General features: G+C 44.3%; 1 protein-coding gene across 1 annotated transcript in view; it reads right to left on the bottom strand.

The window, feature by feature from the left end:
• Positions 1-616: 616 nt before the first annotated feature.
• The window catches only part of LOC142250909 (class I histocompatibility antigen, F10 alpha chain-like), a 104,388-nt gene continuing 84,329 nt past the window's right edge, over positions 617-20,675 (bottom strand). Inside the window, exons 4-8 of the mRNA XM_075323234.1 lie at positions 13,051-13,323; positions 12,636-12,743; positions 8,777-8,809; positions 8,038-8,086; positions 617-6,588 (exon numbers count right to left, since the gene is read on the bottom strand). Of these exons, the coding sequence (XP_075179349.1) occupies positions 8,040-8,086; positions 8,777-8,809; positions 12,636-12,743; positions 13,051-13,323 (461 nt within the window). The 3' untranslated portion in view covers positions 617-6,588; positions 8,038-8,039. The remainder of the gene's footprint in view (positions 6,589-8,037; positions 8,087-8,776; positions 8,810-12,635; positions 12,744-13,050; positions 13,324-20,675) is intronic.

Raw genomic sequence — 20,675 nt, 5'->3', positions numbered from 1 at the left:
AACTGAGTCCTCTGTCCGTGCGTACAAAGGGTCTCTGTTAAGCTTCCTGGTGATGGCCACTAGGACGTGCATCCCTCTGAGATGGAGATCCCCTTCTCCGCCGACATTATCGTTGTGGGCAGGTAGGGTGAACGAACTGCTGTATATGGAGGACCTGACAGCGTCTGTCCACGATAGACATGAGGCTTTTTACAAGACTTGGTTCCCATGGATCGAGTTAACGAATACGGCACATGGATTCCCCCAGATTGAAGGGGGGGCCCGTGGACGTCGTGGGAAGGAGTTGCTCTGAGAGGGTGGATCCCTGCTATGTGTTTGTTCGTGTCCCAGTGTTTTTTCCCTCTCCTCCCTCGTTCCCCTTATGTACCCCCTTCCCTCCCGTTTCTCGCTAAACCTTTCTTGTCTTACTCGCTTCTTCTTTCTCTCTTCCCTTGCTCTTTTTTTTTTTTTTTTTCCTTCTCTCTTTCCTCTTTTCTCTTCTCAACCTGGTATTCCCGTTATATAAAACCTTTGGTAAACATGGAGAGGTTTTATTGTTGAAAATTTTCTGGTGTCTCAGCTACTCTGTTATACATTGTCATGCATTGGTTGTGAATTGTATTGCAATTGACTCAGATTGGTACGATTCCATGTTTATTGTTAAATAAAGAATTTAAAAAAAAAAATGCTTTAAAAAACATGGTCAGCCCGGTGTACAGGCACCTGGCAACAGGGAGCATTTTTCAAAGGGCCCCGACACCAGTGAGCCTGGAAAAAATGCTTCCTTGGCTAGGTCGGTTTCCAGATCGACAGAAGGCGGAAATGGTCTATGAAGGTTTAGTGAGGGGTTTTATGTTCCTCCATTTAAAGGGGTGGGTTGTAGTTTGACTAGGAATTTGAATTCTATTAATATGCAGTTTGACGCTGTCCGGTTGCATATTGATAAGGAAAAAAGTTTAGGTAGAGTTGCAGGTCCATTTGACTCCCCGCCTTTTAAGGATTTTAGAATTTCCCCGTTAGGGGTTGTACCCAAGAAAGAATTGATTTCTTTCAGAGTAATACACCATTTGTCTTATCCTAAGGGTAGTTCATTGAATGATGACATTGAGTCTTCTTCAGCTTCAGTCAGTTATGCATCATTTGATTCAGCAGTGGATTTGTTAAGGAAGTTATTGCTGGCTAAAGCTGACATAAAATCTCCGTTTCGGTTACTGCCAGTTTCTCCAGCTGGTTTCAATTCTTTGGGTTTTTATTTTGATTTAGGTTTTTATTTTGACAAATGTTTACCTATGGGTTTTTCTCTCTCTTGTTTTTATTTTGAATCTTTTTCTACGTTTTTGCATTGGGTAGTTCAGGAATCTTTCGAGGGTGGGGGGTTTTGCATTATCTCGATGATTTTTTGTTTGTGGGAAATAGTTTGTCGGGGGGTTGCTCCAAGTTGCTATTTAATTGTATGCATATTATGGAATTTATTTGGGGTTCCATTGGCAAGTGATAAGACAGTTTTTCCATGTACTAGGTTGGAGTTTTTGGGACTTGTGATAGATTCTGGTAGGATGGAGTTGAGTCTTCCGCAGGATAAGATTTTTAAATTACAGGGTGTGATTGTCAGTTTGCTGAGCAGGGAGAAAGCTACATTACGAGAGTTTCAATCTCTGTTAGGTAGCTTAAATTTCGCTTTAAAGATCATGCCGATGGGCAGAGTTTTTTCTAGAAGGCTTTATGATGCTACAAAAGGGGTGCAGGCGGCAAATGCGCATATTAGGGTATCTAAAGAAGTGAAAGCTGATTTGCGTGTATGGGCCGAGTTTTTGGAGTCTTTCAATGGTCTGAGTTACGTTCAGAGTGAGTTTGTTTCAGCCAGTGAGTTATTGTTTTTCAGTGTAGCTAGCGGAGTTGGTTATGGGGTTGTTTTCCATTCTCACTGGTGTAGTGGTAAGTGGCTGGTAGAGTGGTTTGAAAATGGGGTGTTGGGTAAAAAAGTGGTTTTGGAGCTCTTTTTGGTATTTTTTGCTTTGGTTGTTTGGGGTGAAGGTTTGGCGAATAAGCGTATATTGCTGCATTCCAGCAATCAGGGTTTGGTTTTTTTCTATCAATTGTTTGTCCTCAAAGTGTCCGATTCTGAGTAATCTGTTGAGAAGGTTGGTATTGGTATGCTTGCAGTATAATATATGGTTGAAGGCACGTTTTTCTTTGTCAACTTTTAACAGTGCTGTTGATCATTTATCTTTTCAGAGAGTGAACGATTTTCGAATGTGTCTACCGGGGGCGGACTTGCAGGCCACGATTTGCCCGTCCAATTTATGGGGGGTGATTTAAGTTTGATCCCTTGTTATATTAGAAATTCTTTAGCGGAAGCGACATGGAAATCTTATTCTGCAGCCTGGTTAAAATGGATGCAATTTTGTTGTTCTAATGGGTTGGATGTTTTGTTAGTGGATGTGCAAGCAATTTTTTCCTTTATTGAATTTTATGTCTCTCTTGGGTGTAGTTATTCGTCTATCCACAAGTTGTTATCTGGGGTTTCTTTCTTTTTTAAGTTGAATGGGAAGGAGTCTTGGTTTAAGAATTTTGCAGTTAGTCAGATGTTAAAGGGTTTGAAGAGGGCTGATATTGTGCCGGACAAGAGACGCCCCATTTCTTTTGATATTTTGGGTAAACTGTGGGAGATCCTTAGTGAGGTGTGTTGGGATCACTTTGAAACTATTTTGTTTAGGGCTATTTTTGTAGTTTCCTTTTTTGCTGCTCTTAGGGTTGGGGAAGTAGTAGCTTGTAATAAGAATAGCACTTCTGGTTTATTACGGGAAGATGTGGTTCTAAAAAAGTTTTTTGTTTTTATTTTTATTAGAAGGTCAAAAACAGATCAGCTTGGTAAAGGAATTTCTATGAAGCTGAAAGCCATACCGGGTTGTTCTGTTTGCCCAGTGGAGAATTTATCTCATTGGATGCGTATTCGGCCTGATTTGCTAGGGGTTTTATTTTTACATAATAATGGTGCTTCGGTGTCACGGTTTCAGGTTTCTTCTGTTTTGAAAAAATGTTTTTTGAAACTGAAGCTTGATTATAGGGGATATTCATCCCATTCATTCAGAATCGGTGCTCCAAAGGAGGCTGCTAGTGCGGGTTTAGGAGTTAAGAAGATTTGTAGTATTGGAAGATGGGCTTCCAACAGATATAGATTGTACATTCGTCCAAATTTGTTGTGACTGATGAATTTTTTCTCCCATTATTTTAGGCCCTTTGGTTGTTTGGCTCTTCGGTCACTCTTTCGTCCATTGGGCCCAGATCAGAGCTTCTGGGAGAAATTACTCTGAAAACCTCTCTTTTCATTCGGACTTGGTTAATGTGTTTTGGTTTGGTGTTAGGGGGTTAAAAATTGAACAGATGGTATCTAGTTTAAAGAAATTTGTAGGGAGGTATCCGCATACTGATTTACTAATTTTTCCACATAGGGGGTAATGATCTAGGTAGAGTTAAAACGCTTAATTTATTAGCCCAACTAAGAAGGGATTTTTCTTTAATTCAGAGCCTTTTCCCGGGTTCAACATTAAGCTTTTCTGAAATTGTGCCTCGGCTTATTTGGAACAATGGGAACTTCATGTTTATGGAGAAAATTCGAAAAAGAGTGAATAGATCTATGAGTAAGTTTTTTCGCACCATGGGTGGTTTTTCCTACAAACATTTAGATTTAGAGGGTTACATTCAAGGCTTATATAGGAAGGATGGTGTCCACCTATCAGAGATAGGTTTAGACATTTATAATGTTGGTATCCAGAATGCGATCGAGCAGTGGCTGTGTTGTTTGGGGGGCCTGCGTATCTGTGATATTTAGGCCATGTGGGAAAAAATCACCCAACTTTTGTTGGGTGGATTTTTGGTCTTTTATTGGTATGATTATTTAATGAGTATTTTATTGTATTTTTGTGGATTAATTTATTGGAGAAATTTTATCTAATTTTTTCTAAGATATGTATTTAACGTAACCAATAATAAAACAACACGGCCATTTGCCAATCCATTCAGTAGTTGTGTCTATTTATTTTAAATGGGTATAGTTTGGTATATTTATGTGGGCTTTATGCTACCATGGAAAATCGCCAGTAGCGACTTAGCCTGGGGATTACATGGTGGCATAGGCCCCCTTATTACTTCTTCAAGTTTTACTATGTTAGTTTTATTATCATTACTTAGATAGGAATGGGATTCTAATTTAAACCTGAGTGTAAAAGGTTAATTTTAAAAATGTCAGGTGGTAACGCGAACAGGCTGGAACTGGTTTTGTTCAGCCTGTTGCGCGCTCAATTTGAAAGGTTTTGATTGGGTAGTCAGTTATTTTGAGCGGGAATTTTGAGTATAAATTACAGCTGTTTTTGGTCAGCTGTGTCAGAATCAGCTGAGAAGAAAAGAAAAATCACCCACCCGCCCTCCCGATTGCTTGTATTTGTTGTCGTGTTTTGTTTTATTAGATGGGAAAAAAATCACCCAACTTTTGTTGGGTGGATTTTTGGTCTTTTATTGGTATGATTATTTAATGAGTATTTTATTGTATTTTTGTGGATTAATTTATTGGAGAAATTTTATCTAATTTTTTCTAAGATATGTATTTAACGTAACCATTAATAAAACAACACGGCCATTTGCCAATCCATTCAGTAGTTGTGTATTTATTTTAAATGGGTATAGTTTGGTATATTTATGTGGGCTTTATGCTACCATGAGAATTTCGCTTAACAAGCAAAGCTTTCTGTAAATTTGTAACCCGCTTTATGAGAAAGCTTTGCTGTACGAGCGAAATCCTCACTGCACACACTTCAGGTTCCGTTCATCCACCGCGCTCTGACCCGCACTTGCAGTCTGCACAAACACACACATGTACGCACAAACACACACAAACAAACACGCACGCACACACATACAGTATTATGCTCACCTTACCCTCCGTTCCATCGCCGGCCTCATGGTTCTTGTAGTTCCCGGGTACATCGCGACGTCCTCACGGCGAACTACAAGACCCAGGAGGCCCGCGGTGGAACGGAAGGTAAGGTGAGCATTTAATATAACATAATATGTGTACTTTTCGTTTCATTGCCAGCCTCCTGGGTCCTGTAGTTCGCCGCTCCACTCCAGGCTGTGTATCGGCATCCATAGCGACGAGGCAGGAACTTCCTGTCACCGTTACTGAAAGGCAGTGCGCTGGCCAATCACAGGCAAGCGGCTCTGCCTTTGACGTCAGCGCTCTGGCCAGGAAGTTCCTCCCTCGTCGTTATGGTAACCCGATACACAGCCCGGCCCCGTACCAGAGAACAGCAAGTCCCAGGAGACCGGCGATGGAACTGAAGGTAAGGTGAGCATATATGTGCGTGTGCGTGCATGCATGTGTGTTTGTGTGTGTTTGTGTGAGTTTGTATATGTTTGGGTGTGTTTGTATGAGTGTGGAATGAGAGAATAGGGGACCAGGATGGGACATTTAACACGTTGTGGAACAAATTGTCTGCATTGCAATGATTTCCTATGGGAAATGTTGCTTTGCCTAACGAGTAACTTGGTTAACAAGCACAGTCCCAGAACGGATTGTTCTAGTTAAGCAAGGTACCACTGTATATTGACATTTCATTTTTTAAAAGGGGATCAAATATGAAGCTGGTCTGCGGTTCTGCTCCTGAAATGGGCGGTCAGCCATTACTGCTTGGAAGCCTCGCGTTTCCCTTGCAGTAGCTGCATTTTCTAGCTCGTCCATATAATTGGATAGATCTCAAGTAACAGCCACATATATATCATCCATATACCTGACAGAGCATGTGGCCAATGGTTGCATAGTCAACTCTATGAATATGTCTTCTGACCAAAATGGCCAAGGTTCAGGTAGCAAGAGCTTCAGATACAGGTCTACATGACAGCAAATAGCAAAGCTGAATTCACACATTTGTAAAACAAGGTCTGAGTATAGATTGCAATGTTAGGACCAGCCACAGGTCTCCATGACCGCAAATAGTGAAGCTGAATTCATAGACTGTAAGCTTACGAGCAGGGCCCTCACTACTCTTGGTATCGGTGTAGTTTTGTTATTCTGTAATGTCTCATATTGTCTGTACATGTCCCCTCTGAATTGTAAAGTGATGTGGAATATGTTTATAGAAATTAAAAATATTATTATTTTTAATGCACACGTCTGTAAAACAAAGTCTGAGTATATGCCTCAATGTTAGGACCGGACACGAATCTTCTGGTCTCAACTGCAGCCACATAAACATAGGAGATTGGCGAGTTCAGGTCAGGAGACCCACAGCCGGTCCTCGTATTGTGGCCCGTACTCATATTCTCAGGTTGTCACGAATCACAAATCATACTCTATCTGGACCATCTCTGTGACTTGTACAAATCTCGATATTATAGAATCCGCTGTAGAGTTTGTAACTGGAAGAATTTAGGAGCTACAACTTTCTTAGTTGTTTCTGTGGTGACTTTGTCGGCCATGTTAGTAATTAGATTATTGGATATGACAAGTCTCTTTTCAATTACACACAATGAAATAAAGTATTTGTGACAGATGAAGCATGAGATTCTTCATAGTCTGGACAAATGGAAGCAGAAGACGTCTCTTGTCTGATTCTGAAATGATAAAGTACAAGACAGTCACATTAGAGGTTGTTACACCGGTTTAGTATTATAAAATGCACAATAATCTTCTATTATCGAGGAAAGTAACAGTAACACATATACAGCTGTGGTCGCTATTACTGGCGCCCCTGGATATTAAGCACATCATGTAAGATATCTACTGGAATTAAATGTTTAGTGAAACTGCTTGGAAAAAAGGATAAAATTGAAAACCATGAAAGATATGGATTAAAGGCAGCCGCTTTTCAGTTTACAACAAAGAATAATATCAAATGCTCCTGTGATTAATTAGAAATCTGACTTATTTCTCTTGTCAGAGATCACATGACTTTAATTACTCTATGATTGGTGGATTTGAAGCTTTAAAGGTCAGTTATATTCCCGGTGTAATGTGTGCAATGGCGGCAGAGACAGGAGATCTGTCTGATCAGACGAGTAATACTATTATCACCAAGCACAAGCAGTGTAAAGGTTACAACACTATCTTTAATGACTTTGGCATCTCAGGATATAAAATGTTAAGAAGTTTTCCACTCATGGGGCAGTGAAGAACCTTCAGGACGCGGTAATAAACCAATGGGTTTTGACATCTCCGGCTGCTGGAACTCTGTTTTCTTCTTATATTAATCATTTATTACATTAATAAACTATAATAAAATATACATAAACCATATATTGAGAGCGCTCCCATAGCTGGCGAGAGTAGAGAGCTAAAGATTATTGGTTGGGTCTGGTGGTCCAATCTAGGCCAGTAGAGACCCTCTTTTTGCAGGTTGTCCTATTCCCAGGAAGAACTGTCTGTCCAATAGGACTGGTTGTTCTTGCAATTTCTTCTTCTTTTTTTCTCTTACTTTGGTTTATAAACAGCGGTAATGAGGCCACTCCCCACAGTCCATGTGACGAGGATATATATAAAATATATGATTTTCTGAATAAATGCTGATCGCTTAGGAATGATCACTGTATTACAACATATGACATAAATTACCTTTTTTCACTAACTCTCCCTCTACTCTCCTGATTTCTGACCCCAGGTTTCCTATAGATGCCGGCACATTTAGGGCAAGTGCCCATAATCAGGACTCATTATATTCTGGACGCAGCAGATCCTGACCTGTGGGGCTGCGCGTCTCCTCCGCAGGTGAACGCAGAAGACTGTAGCTGCTTGTACCCATGATCAGGATTCTTGCGTGTGTTCTCCCTACGGAGGACACATGTGATTCCGCAGCAAACAATTGACATGCTGCGGTCTGGAAAGCCGCACCGCAGGTCAGTGTTCGCTGTGGAAAAAACAAGCACAGTGGTTACGGGATTTCAAGAAATCCATCCACTATGCTTGTACTGTACAACGCAGTGTTTTGGACGCAGCGAAAACATGCGACATCAAAAACGATACAAACACTGATCGTGGGCACCCTTATATAAGACGTCACCACTCACCTTTAGGCTGTGACTTGAACTTTGGACGTGTCAGATGATGTGTCCGAATCTGCGAAAGAAAGAAATGATGGAAAGTGAGATTCCGCACTGCAATAAAATTCCACAGATTAAATGTGAATCGAAACTTCAGGAAAATGTTGCTTTTATTATTATTGGATGGGTTTGTATTTTTTTTTGTTTTCTTCATTCAGGTCTAGCAGTTTTCATTTCTCTCTAGAACTTTCTCCTGGTTTTGTTTCATCCAGAGAGTGATTATCTCTATTCTGACATCTCCCATGTGTAAGGAAGGCAAATACTGAACAACATTTACAGAAACTTAAAGGAATCATACAGTATGAGGAAAGCATGGCGGCTTCTTCCTAATTCTGCACCACACGGTCTACAGGTTGTATCTAGCATCACAGTTTTATCGTGGTATATGGAGTTCTCCACCAACCTGTGGACACGTGTGCTGCCATGTCTCTTTAAGACAGGGTAATTAGGATGTAATGAATTGTAGACCACACCTATGAGCGAGAACACAGAGCCGCTGTGCGGGAGCAGCCGTCCTTTTATTGGGCACAAAATATTCATGTATTTCCTTGATGCAGAAAATCTTCATAAACTGTGGATTATGATATAATTTTACCCCATATACCACAGTCCCGGCCTCCTTATATACAGTCACATACTGTAATTTTTATTAGACGCCGTCACAACGAGCGACATCTCAGCACAGACACATATACACAATACTCACTGCTGGCCGGTGTGTAGACTGTGCCTTTCTTATCTGTAATAAGCAAAGAAGATGGAATTAGGAAGAGGAACCCAAAGATCAATCATCACCAGCACCATATAAATAACATAGGTGTAATAGAGGATGGATGGGGGAGAGGACACAGACAGGAGCCCGGCTGTCTGTGGGATGAGAGGGATCAGGGGTGTGCGGCAGCCGCTTATCTCCCTTCTCAGAACAATCAGCCAAGTTATATGGAAATATCCGTAGTAAACAAGACAAGCGGGAGGGCACCAAAGATAATGAAAAAAATATATAAAGATGGGATCACAACCACTAGCACATTCAAAGCAAACAGTTATGGTATACAAGAGAAAAAGAAAATGTGCAACAAGTGGGATCACCAGAAATGACCATATAATATCATTTTATTAATCAAAAAGGACATACAAACACACAGATGTTCATTAAAAACAATTAAAAAAGCAAAAAAGCTTGTACATACATTTGGTGCCAATAATATGAGCCACCAAAATACACCCCACCCTCTCAGCAAGCCAAAGAGAAACCCCACATAATAAGTCAGAGTAAATGTGATAGCCAAAAAAACCTTGTTCAATCAATACCAGGCAGTGAACACGGCATGCTAAATGAGACAATAGCAGGCAGAAGGACAATTGCTGCATACAAATACCTCAAAGCCGCATGAAAATAATCTGCCCTGAAAACAAATGTCTGGAACCAGTATAAGGCAAATCACATACCCAGGGGTCCTGCACGGGGTAAATGGCAAAGCAAATATCATGATATTTGCTTTGCCATTTACCCCGTGCAGGACCCCTGGGTATGTGATTTGCCTTATACTGGTTCCAGACATTTGTTTTCAGGGCAGATTATTTTCATGCGGCTTTGAGGTATTTGTATGCAGCAATTGTCCTTCTGCCTGCTATTGTCTCATTTAGCATGCCGTGTTCACTGCCTGGTATTGATTGAACAAGGTTTTTTTGGCTATCACATTTACTCTGACTTATTATGTGGGGTTTCTCTTTGGCTTGCTGAGAGGGTGGGGTGTATTTTGGTGGCTCATATTATTGGCACCAAATGTATGTACAAGCTTTTTTAATTGTTTTTAATGAACATCTGTGTGTTTGTATGTCCTTTTTGATTAATAAAATGATATTATATGGTCATTTCTGGTGATCCCACTTGTTGCACATTTTCTTTTTCTCTTGTATACCATATGGAAATATCCGGTCACTGTCAGGATGGGGGGGACATATTGCGATATCGTTCCGCCATTATCTATTTTGGTGGAGTACACTGACTTTTAGATTTACCCTGATATGTGAGGAAATATAAGATGAAGAACAGCTGGAAACCTTTATACATCAGATCCGGTCACTCTTTGGCTTTGTACTATATTCAGAATACTGTATCTATCAGGAAAGCTCCTGGAGCAAATGGCGAAACGTTTTGTGAGACCCTAATTAAGGTGGTATACAGTACAGAGACGTATAGATGTATATGGAGTCCTATAAAAGATCACAAAGTCCAAAGTTCCCCAGCTCCCATAGACTGTCTGTGAAGATCCGCGGTACACATAGTCCTTCCTATAGGTGACGTCCACCGCCTTCTGTTAGTGCAGTATATGCCGATATATACAGAAGGCCATAATGAAGGGTCAATCAGGCTCTATACTCATTGAGGGGAAAGTCTTATACCAATCATCAACTAAAACAGGAGTAAGGTGCGCCAAATTAAAATGTACAAGCCCCATAAGAAATACACGGCATCTTTTACTGTCCATGTATTAGAATATGAAATCTGCACCAGTTTTAGTTTTGTACTATAATTTACAATTTCTGATGGAAGATGCTGCGCCCAATTAGGCTCACTTTCAAAAATAGCAAGAACGATAAAATGAAAAAATCTTGCACTGAAAAACATAAATTGTAATTGCAAGAGATTTTCTAAGGAAAAAAATCCCAAAAAAAACAGCGCTGAAAAATGGGTTTAAATATTCATTTATTTAATGTTATCCTTGTCCTAGACAATAGATAAAATACCATTCGACACACAATCCACACAATCGCACAAGAAAAAATTGGTTTCTACACAAGTAAAATAAAAATAATAAATAATAGAAGTAGGGAGCGCAATAATGGCACAGCAGCCAACTACCCAATAGAGAAAACGTGAGGAAGGGGACCGGTAACGCCCCCGAAACGTGAGTCGGATTTGGACTTTGCTCAGCTCGCTCTGTGCGGTGAAGACCTTCTTAGTGGTCTCTCTCATCGTGTGGAACTAATCAGCCGTGGATGAGGCGTAAGCCCGGGCTGTTACAGGAAAAGCCGGAGAAGCTGCACTACTGCTTCAAATTACAACTCCCTGGAAGCCAGCACTACCTAGTGCCTGTTGGCTCCGCTCATCTTGAACTGAGAGCGCAAATAGGGAAGCCTTATCCTAAAAATATCTCCAGGCATACGGGAGAGGAAGAAATAAAAGCACCGTGCAGGAATACAGCCTACGGGGGCTTTATACCCGGGACTGATTTTCAGGTAAACATACAAACCTTATTGGGACATCCTTCATGAGCTGGTGGGCTACCGCATTGCCGCTAAATACACTTCAGGGCATCTAGAACGTTGGAAGATGCGGTTTACACTATAAGCCCCTGTGTGACTTTTTCCTTTGCTTACGAACTGGCAATCTCTCCTTATTCTCTGCAAACTGTACCGTAGCGCTATTTATGAATTGATACTGAACTGTGTATTGGATGGTAACTGTTACTCCATATTGACCTAATTTTATGATCGTGGTTGCAACCAGCCGGGGCATCACGTTTTCTCTATTGGGTAATTGGCTGCTGTGCCATTATTGCGCTCCCTACTTCTATTATTTATTATTTTTATTTTACTTGTGTAGAAACCAATTTTTTCTTGTGCGATTGTGTGGATTGTGTGTCGAATGGTATTTTATCTATTGTCTAGGACAAGGATAACATTAAATAAATGAATATTTAAACCCATTTTTCAGCGCTGTTTTTTGGGGGATTTTTTTCCTTAGAAAATCTCTTGCAATTACAATTTTGAATCTAGGCAAACTAAGGGGGTTTTTGCCTTTAACCTAGCTGCAGATATATTGGGTTTCTGGGTTAAGCGCTAACTACTGTCCTAGGACGTATTGTTTTTATATTTTTTGAAAAACATAAATTGTCCAGGATTCAGTGACGATTCTCAGAGTCATCCCAGAGCGTCACACATCTGTCCTGATAGAAGAGACTGATCGTGGATCGCTCCGGACTGATGGACGTCTCCAGCGCTGACACAGAAATGGCTGCAGATCTAATGTCCAGTCCAGATAATGGAGAACAGCACAGGACCGCTCGGGAGGAAAGTGCAGCATCACCAGGGCACTGTGTCTGGTACATTTGTATGGGCACTGCTGTAATATCTACACTGTGGGCATTGCCACATGACAAGCTAATTATCATGATTAGGGAAAGGGCAAAAATCTAATTATCTGCAGGGGAAACATTAACAGAGCAATAGCAGGTGGGTTTATTACTGTTCTGTTACATGAACAGTCAGAAGGATCCGCACAGCCTTATACACAGAAGATCGGGGTTCAGTTCTTCCAGATGTTCAGGACAACCTCCTGAGGAATTTCTTCAAAAATTATGTTTTATTGTACTCATTCACTTTCCATTTTGATAATTGATAAAAATAAACTATTAACATGTCTATTATAGATACCACTGTTACACCAACCTAACACTTATGCATAGTACTGTGTCTGTAATAATAAATTTATATATATATATATATATTAATATATATAAAAAAAAAATAAAAGACTTTTTGGAGGAGAAGAAACTTACGTTTACTTTTACTTCTATACAACACAAATCCACCAATGCCAAGAGCAAGAACGACGACTCCGGCGATGACCGCAACTATGATCCAGATGTTGGATGTTTTTGTTGGTTCTGGTTAGAAAACAGAAGGGTAAATATGAGATATGGATTATACTGAGAGCATCATGTATCACACACATTACTCTCCCCGCTGTAGTGATGTTGGAAGACACCAGAATAATGGACCGCTCACTTCTTGTAACCATTTTGAGTCTTTCAAAGTTTGACGGCGTTAAGAGAGGTTACAAAGATCTGTGTAGCCATATCCAATTAATGAGAAGCCAGTGACTATATAATTACACATTACAATAGTGATCACTGGTCATCACATGCTCCATAGACTTACTCCCATCATCTGCCCAGTACAGACACTACTCACCCCACACGATGTTCAGTGGCTCCTTCAGGCTGCTGTGATCCACATTACAGGAGTAGCTGTCGCCCTCTTTGGGGGTCACTTCTGCGCTGACCCTGATCTGATAGGTGCCGTCAGCATTTGGGAGGACGTTTGTGGTCTCAAATGAGTGAACCTCGTCCTCCCCGTTCTTCATAATCTTCACATCCACAGCTCGGGGGTGAAATCCGTACACCTGGCAGTGAAGCTTCATGGAGTCTCCCTTCTCCTGACCGGACACCTTCACCCGGGGCCGAACTGAGAGAGAAGAAGAACAGAAATGGAGTCCATGCAGCACAGATCTAACCCGTCCTCCTGTCTGGGGGTCTGTACTATCGCTAGAGCCCCCCGTACTGAGTACAAAACTCCGGAGACCCCTGTGCTCCTCACATATAACTACGTGCCTCACATGACTGCAGACATTGCACTGCGGTGGAAACTGCCAACTAGAAAAGCTTCAGAGGACGACATTTAGGGAGGAGGGAATGGCGGCTCTAACCGCGATACAATGATTTTACCAATTGGGATATGTGCACACGGCCGACATCTATTAGATGCATGAGAACCCGCCGATTTATTCAAACACTGGTAGTTTTCCTGAGGTGTCTTTTGTAGCATCTTTTTGAACGTTTTCTGAGAAAATTTTGGCTTTTAGCATCTACTTATTTTTATAGTTGTATTGTAAATGAATGAGTGGAAGGCCACATTCCCCAAACTTTCCATGTTCCCATCAACAAACACAACATTGGTTTTTAAAAACCCTTATCTCCGCTGGTGTGTTCTGGATATTCCTTTGGAACAGGGTACTTTACACGCTGCAACATCGCTAGCGATCCCGTTAGCGATGTGAAATTCTAGATCGCAGGTGCGATCTTTTGAGATTGCACATGCGTAAATGACCTATGTGCGATCCCGAAAGATCGCACTTGCGATCTAGAATTTCACATCGCTAACGGGATCGCTAGCGATGTCGCAGTGTGTAAAGTGCCCTTAAGTCTTCAGAAGCAGCGCGGAGCGAACACTCTGCCCGTTCCTCCACATCGCTGTGTGTTAGAGCCGGTTATCACTGATCAGTAAGGTGATAACTCATTGATTACGGGGGTCCGACTGCCGGGACCTGCACAAAGTGTCAGAAAGGGGAAATTTTATCCCTTTTAGAGTGGACCCGCAGTGCGAATCCTAGGATGCCACAACATTAATTTCCCATTGGGCTGCTGAGCGCTGCGCTCGGCCTTTCCAGCAATCACATAGAGAATGAATGGCTCAGGAGTCGGGCATCTGAGCAAGATGTTAACCCCTCTATGGGCAGGTATGGTGGCCCCGGGACCCGTTGGGTTGCTGTGCGGCGGGCGGTGCAGGGGAGGTGCGCGGCCGGAGGGCACTGTTGTTAGTAACACACGCAAGTCTCTGGTAAACCAAAATGATGGTGGGCGGTGCCCGCAGCTGGCTGCGTCTGGTCCCCCACCCTGTTGGTGGTCTCTGCCTTTCTCCTGCACCGTGTTGTGTATCGTTGGGCTGCCTGCGCTTCAGCGTCAAGAGTCCGCAGAGGCTGGCCCGTGGCATCTCTCTGCCTGTGCGGTGGCTTTCTATCCCCCTCGTTGGGCTGTTGTCTTAAGTCGAGACTTTGGGTGGGAAAGGACCTAAAGTCCTAGCCTCAGTCAGTTAATTAGCTAGTCCCCATTAGCTTCTGGACCTAACTTCATGGTCTGAGTACCCCCCTTTGTGCTCCGGTTTTTGGATCGGTTCACCGGGTCGGTACCGGCGGGCTACTACCCTGTCCCGATCCACCTAGCCGGCTTCCCGGCACCGGCAGGCTGAGACCACCGTATGCCTCCGGGCCAAAGGTGCCCGGGCTCCTACCCAGACACCTGTCAGTTTGCCTCAGGCCCTGTTACAGGCCTGACCTCCACTTTCCTTGAACTCTAAAACTGAACTCTCTGAACTACTGTGCTTTCCTGCCTCGGGACATGTGAACTCCTCGGTGGGCGTGTCCAACCGCCTGGCTCCGCCCCCTGGTGTGCCCATCAAGCCCTGAGGGAGGTGACCAGGGTTTAATGTGGTTGGCTGGTGTTACCTAGTGAGGGACTGGTGTTATGCGGGGCCTATCTGTGACTACCTGGCTAGTCCAGGGCGTCACATGAGTAGTAGCAATGAGGAAGGAAGGAGGTGCGCGGGATGTTACACCCGCTCATCTCCGCCCCTCCGCTTTGATTGGGCGGCCACTTAGTGACGTTGCTGTGACGCCGAACGAACCGCCCCCTTAGAAAGTTTTGAGCATACATTTTTTAGTTATTTTTTTTTGTTTTACACATAAAAAGAAAAATCATTCATCTCAGTATCGTGGATTTTTTTCTGATACCGGTCACACAGATGGCACACAGGCGTCCAAAACAAACCGTGCAACATGAGCATTGTTTCCATGGTTGTGTGATTGAGGCCTTAAAGGGAACCTGTCACCACTTTTCCACCCTCCTCTGGGCAGCGGCTTCACGTTGCTCCTGTGCAGGCGTCGGTGAGTGAATCATCCTTCACGCTGATGCCGAAATTATGGGCGGCGCTGTGCATGACCTCACCAGCGTCATGCTAGTACCAACCCATAATCTCGTGCCTGCACAAATACATCCTCGGTGCGTGCGAGGGATAGTTTCTGCTCAGGCCCACAATAGTGGCCTCTGCTAACTGCGCCTGCGCGAGACTTCGGCATCAGCGTGGAGGATGACGGGGCCGACGTCATCAATGCAAATCAAGACAGGGGATGGCGTACAGTGGCAGGAGGGGGACACAAAGGAAAAATAGAGCCCGCCCATAAGGCCCACCGAAATAATTTACATACGAAAAGGTAATCATTTTATAAAGTTGTTTTGGAGGTCAGAAAAGGGGGCCAGCAGCAAGGTGCACCTTCATAGAATGCAGCCCAGGAGCTGCAGAAGGTGATATTTTTAGTTGCATAGGGAAAAATCTGGTGACAGGTTCCCTTTAATAAAACAAAAAAAAACCCCACAATTATAAAATACAATGCAGCTACAAATATAAACACAGAAATGTTTCACTAAAAAAGGATGAGAAAAAAAATGAAAAGTATCACTGAAAGAAAAGCAAAAAGCAGCTAAACTGAGAATGCCATGTTCAGACAATGCACAACATAGAGCAGCAGCCCCTCACTGATAAAGGTGGGGGAGGGGGCATCGCAGGTGCATGTTTTGGCAGGAAAAATGTGCACTTTTTTTTAAAATCGGGTTTGCCTGTTTTTTAAATGCTTTTTTTTTTCTCTTTAGTCATGGCGATTGTGGGGTTCCTGCGCTGTATCTCTGCGATCACTGCCGGGGCCACTGGCTGATGTTACACCCGAGACCTGGCTCACACTGACGAAGTGGTCCCTGCGCCACTCCCAGCAGTTTAACCCCCTGAATGCTGCGATCAATGCGAGCGAAGAACTCAGAAAACAGGGAGAGGGATTGCTTACCGCTCCCTGGCGATCATGTCCCTGTAATGCGATCGCAGGGACCCGATCGCTGCCATGGCAACCCAGGGTCGACACCATGATGACCCCGGGTTCCTAAACTACGGAGAGCCTCTCAGACCATGCCGGATGCACGGTGTGTGAGGCGAGGTGTAAGAGCTGCAATTGCCACACTAACATAATCCACTGTAGGGATCAAGCACGAGCGCAGGGAAAAAAGCAGAAAGAATTAACATCACGCTGCTTCTATTTTCTGCAACATAATCTGCAACATGTGCACAGCAAGTCAGGATTCTCATAGACTTTGCTGGCATGACTTTTTCCTTGTCGTATTGATTAAAATCTGCAGGGAAAAAAGCATGGAAAAAAACAACGTGTGCACACAGCCTTAGTATTGCGATTATGTCGTTTTTTTGGGGGGAACACAAAGGCGTTATGGAAATTAAATGACTTTGGTCACTGATCTCACCCTGCAGACACAGAGGGGCCTCATCAAACACCGGTCCCTCCAGCCGGGGCCTAATGGGTTCTGGGCATCAGAGGGGGAATATACCTCCTTTATAATCTGTTACTTCTTCAGATCTGTGACCAGGGCCGCCATCAGGGCATTACTAGTGAGACTGGTGTAGGGGGCCTGGTGAAGAGGGGGGGCCGGCTCGGCTGAGGGACAATTACATAGCTTTATTAAGCCCCGGGCCAGCCGGGCCCTCCCCCCTCTTCACCGGGCCCCCCCCTATTCACAGCCGCAGCAGAGGAACCGGCAGTATTCTCTTGCCACTATACACGTGGCTAATTTGCATCGCATACAAATTTGCCACGCGTGCTGGAGATAGCGGGTATGGCGCTGAATCTACCCCGGGCGCAACTGTGAGGGGGGCGCTGTCGCGCTGCCTAATGCGGCATTAGTTCACAGAAAAAACTCACCAAAAATAAAGCCAAGCAGCCAAGAAAATGGTCAGATAATGGCCCAATGCGGCAGTGTAAAGTCCCCCGGGGGCTGCGTTTGCCGCCCTGTAGTAAGAGCCGGTTATTCTCTCAGCGCGGCTGTCACGCTGACAACCGCACTCATAGAATCTGCAGCGCGCGGCTCCCACTGCTCAATTGTCCTTGTGTCTGTCAGTCAGACGCGAGGACAATTGATTAACGCTGGCGCTGACTTCCGGGTCAGAGCGACGGCTGTCATGTGACCAGGTCAGCTGACCACACTGCTGACTCGGAAGTCAGGGCCGCAGCGCGGAGGCGGCAGAGATGCTGAAAAGTGTGCCAGTGGAGCTAAAGACACGGAAGAGAAACAGCATGGGGTGAAAGGGGGGGTATCTATGGAAACAGGTCCCTCCCCCACCCTCTCTCCACCATACTATCTGTGGACAGAGTATGGTCGGAAGAGAGGATGGGGAGGGATAAATTTCTTTGGACACAGTATGGGGAGAGAGAGGATAAGGGGTCATGCATGTGGAGAGAGAGGATGAGGAGTGATGCATGGGGAGAGAGGGTGAGGGGTGGTGCATGAGGGGAGAGAGGATGAGGGGTGATGCGTGGGGGGACAGAGGATCAGGGGTGATGCGTGGGGGGACAGAGGATGAGGGGTGATAGTTACGTGAGGGGACAGAGGATGAGGGGTGATGCATGGGGAGAGAGAGGATATGTATGGGGAGAGAGGAAGACGGGTGATGTATGGGGAGAGAGAGGATGAGGGGTGATGTATGGGGAGAGAGAGGATGAGGGGTGATGTATGGGGAGAGAGAGGATGAGGGGTGATGTATGGGGAGAGAGAGGATGAGGGGTGATGTATGGGGAGAGAGAATATGAGGGGTGATGTATGGGTAGAGAGAGGATGAGGGGTGATGTATAGGGAGAGAGAGGATGTGGGGTGATGTATGGGGAGAGAGAGGAGGAGGGGTGATGTATGGGGAGAGACAGGATGAGGGGTGATGTATGGGGATAGCGAGGATGTGGAGCAAACTGGAACTAAATTTTGAGGACACAGAATAAAGAGTGACATAGTATGAGGAGCAAGTGGGCAGGATGGGGAGTGAGGGGAAAAGTATATGGACACACAGGAGGTAGTGAGGAGACAGTACGGGATGAGAAGAATGTGAGGGGCACAGAATAGAGACTGGGTAGTGGAGGGACGTGGTATGGAGAGGGGGCAGAATGGGAGGACAGTGTGAGGCCATAGCAAGGAGGGGGGAGTGTGATGAGGGCACAGTATAAAAACTGGGCAGTATAAGGGGACACAGTGTAAAGGACAGCGTGAAGAGTAGGCTCAATATAGAAAGAGAGGCAGTGTGGAGGGAATGTACCATAAGAGGGACAGTGTAGGTCATATTTTGTGCAGAGAACACAATAAGAGGGGCTTTTATTTATTCTGGGGCACAGTGTAGGGCAGATATTTTTAAGTAGAAGTATTATAATCATTCTGCTATTTCAGGGGCATCGTGTCGGGATGTGCTGCAGAAGACCGGAGAAGATGGAAATCTGCAGAGACGAGATGTGAATGTGAAAAGTCATTATTGCGTCAGGACAAGATGAAGAATAGAAAGAAATGACTAGAGACAACATCATCTATAAGGTACCTGAATGTAAATATTTATTTGTGATAGTGACTGTGTGTCATCATTAGGCCTTGGTCCCACTTGTGCATTGCTTCTTATGAGGGCGCAATAGTAACTGATCAGCTGCTCTTGGTGCAGGTGGCCAGAAATGCTTATTTCTGGATCTGCTCCGTCCTCTGATGGTGTCCGCGGCCGGGTACTTCACATCCGCCTCATTGATTGTAACAGGAGACTGCTGCCACTATCAGAAGACAGAGCAGATCCAGAACTGAGCACTTCCGGCCACCACTGGCACGGCACCTAGAACAGGCAATTGGCTGGGGTGCCAGACCCCGACCAATCAGACATTGGTGATCTATCCTAAGGAGACAGATAATCGCTCTGTGAGCCGAAGACAGGAGGTGGACGATCGCCGGGGGTGGTGGAGGGGCGTTATGGAGAGGGGCGGTGTAGAGGGTGTATTATTGAGCAGGGAGGTGTAGAGCGTGTATTATGGAAAGAGGCGGTGTAGGTGACGTACTATGGTGTTATGGAGAGGGGCGATGTAGAAGGTGCATTATGGAGAGGGGCAGGCGATGTAGACAGTGTATTATTACTTTTCTGAGGGAAATAATTCATTTTCTAGAACAACTTCAAGGGTGCTAAGACTTTTGGCCTTGACACTGTGTGTGTAATATGTATATGTATAATATATATATATATATATATATATATATATATATATATATATATATATATATATATATATATGTGTGTGTGTTTTTCAATGAGTGGTGGCGGACTGTGGAAGGTTTGCGAGGTGGAGGCGGAGCCGGGGTGGAGCCTGGGTGGAGTCTCAGTGGGGCCCCATAATTTGGCCAGTATGGGGCCCTGAAATTCCTAGTGGAATTCCTGTCAGCTATTTGCCCACATTGGAGCCAGTTCTGATGTCCAGTGGTCCTGGGATTAGATGTGGGTGTCCTGATCTGTGTCTGCAGTGGGAGATCCGGGGCTGAACGTCATTTAACCCTTTCCATTCGCCCTCCGGTGCCCACTTTTTTGCCAGTTTTATATTTTTGTAGCTGTCTTTAGCTGTGATCACATCAGGGCTCCGCACTTGTATCTTATTATTGGGATTTTTTTTATTCTTGTTATTAAACCTGTAAAGAACAGGAAAAACAAATGGATAATAAGAAATTAAGTCCAGCCCCGTCAGCAGAGCGGAGCCCGGGGCCAGTGTAACTATCGCCCCCTGCAGCCACAGAACAGGACGAGGAGTTTACTGCAGGACACAGAGCGATCACTGTAATAACTGCGCTCACTGATAGGTGACATTTTACTCCTCCTATTATCTCTCCCTATGAATGTGCAGCTCCAGCTCCTCCCACAGCGCAGAGTGGAGACCTCACCCTGCAGGAGGCGGAGACTGACTGCCCGGACTGCGAGGTCCTATCATCTCCCAGCAGCCACCGCCCCCTCAAACGAGTGACCAATGAGTACTTAGATCAGTCCGATGGAGAAGCACTAATTGGTCAATGTTCGACTGTATGGCCCTGCCCCTTTTTCACAGCTGGCAGTATAGTAACCATAGGGCATCAGCTTGTTTTAACAAAAGT

Source organism: Anomaloglossus baeobatrachus, chromosome 9 (assembly GCF_048569485.1).
Source record: "Anomaloglossus baeobatrachus isolate aAnoBae1 chromosome 9, aAnoBae1.hap1, whole genome shotgun sequence".
Lineage (NCBI taxonomy): Eukaryota > Metazoa > Chordata > Amphibia > Anura > Aromobatidae > Anomaloglossus > Anomaloglossus baeobatrachus.
This window is presented reverse-complemented; position numbering and strand designations above follow the sequence as displayed.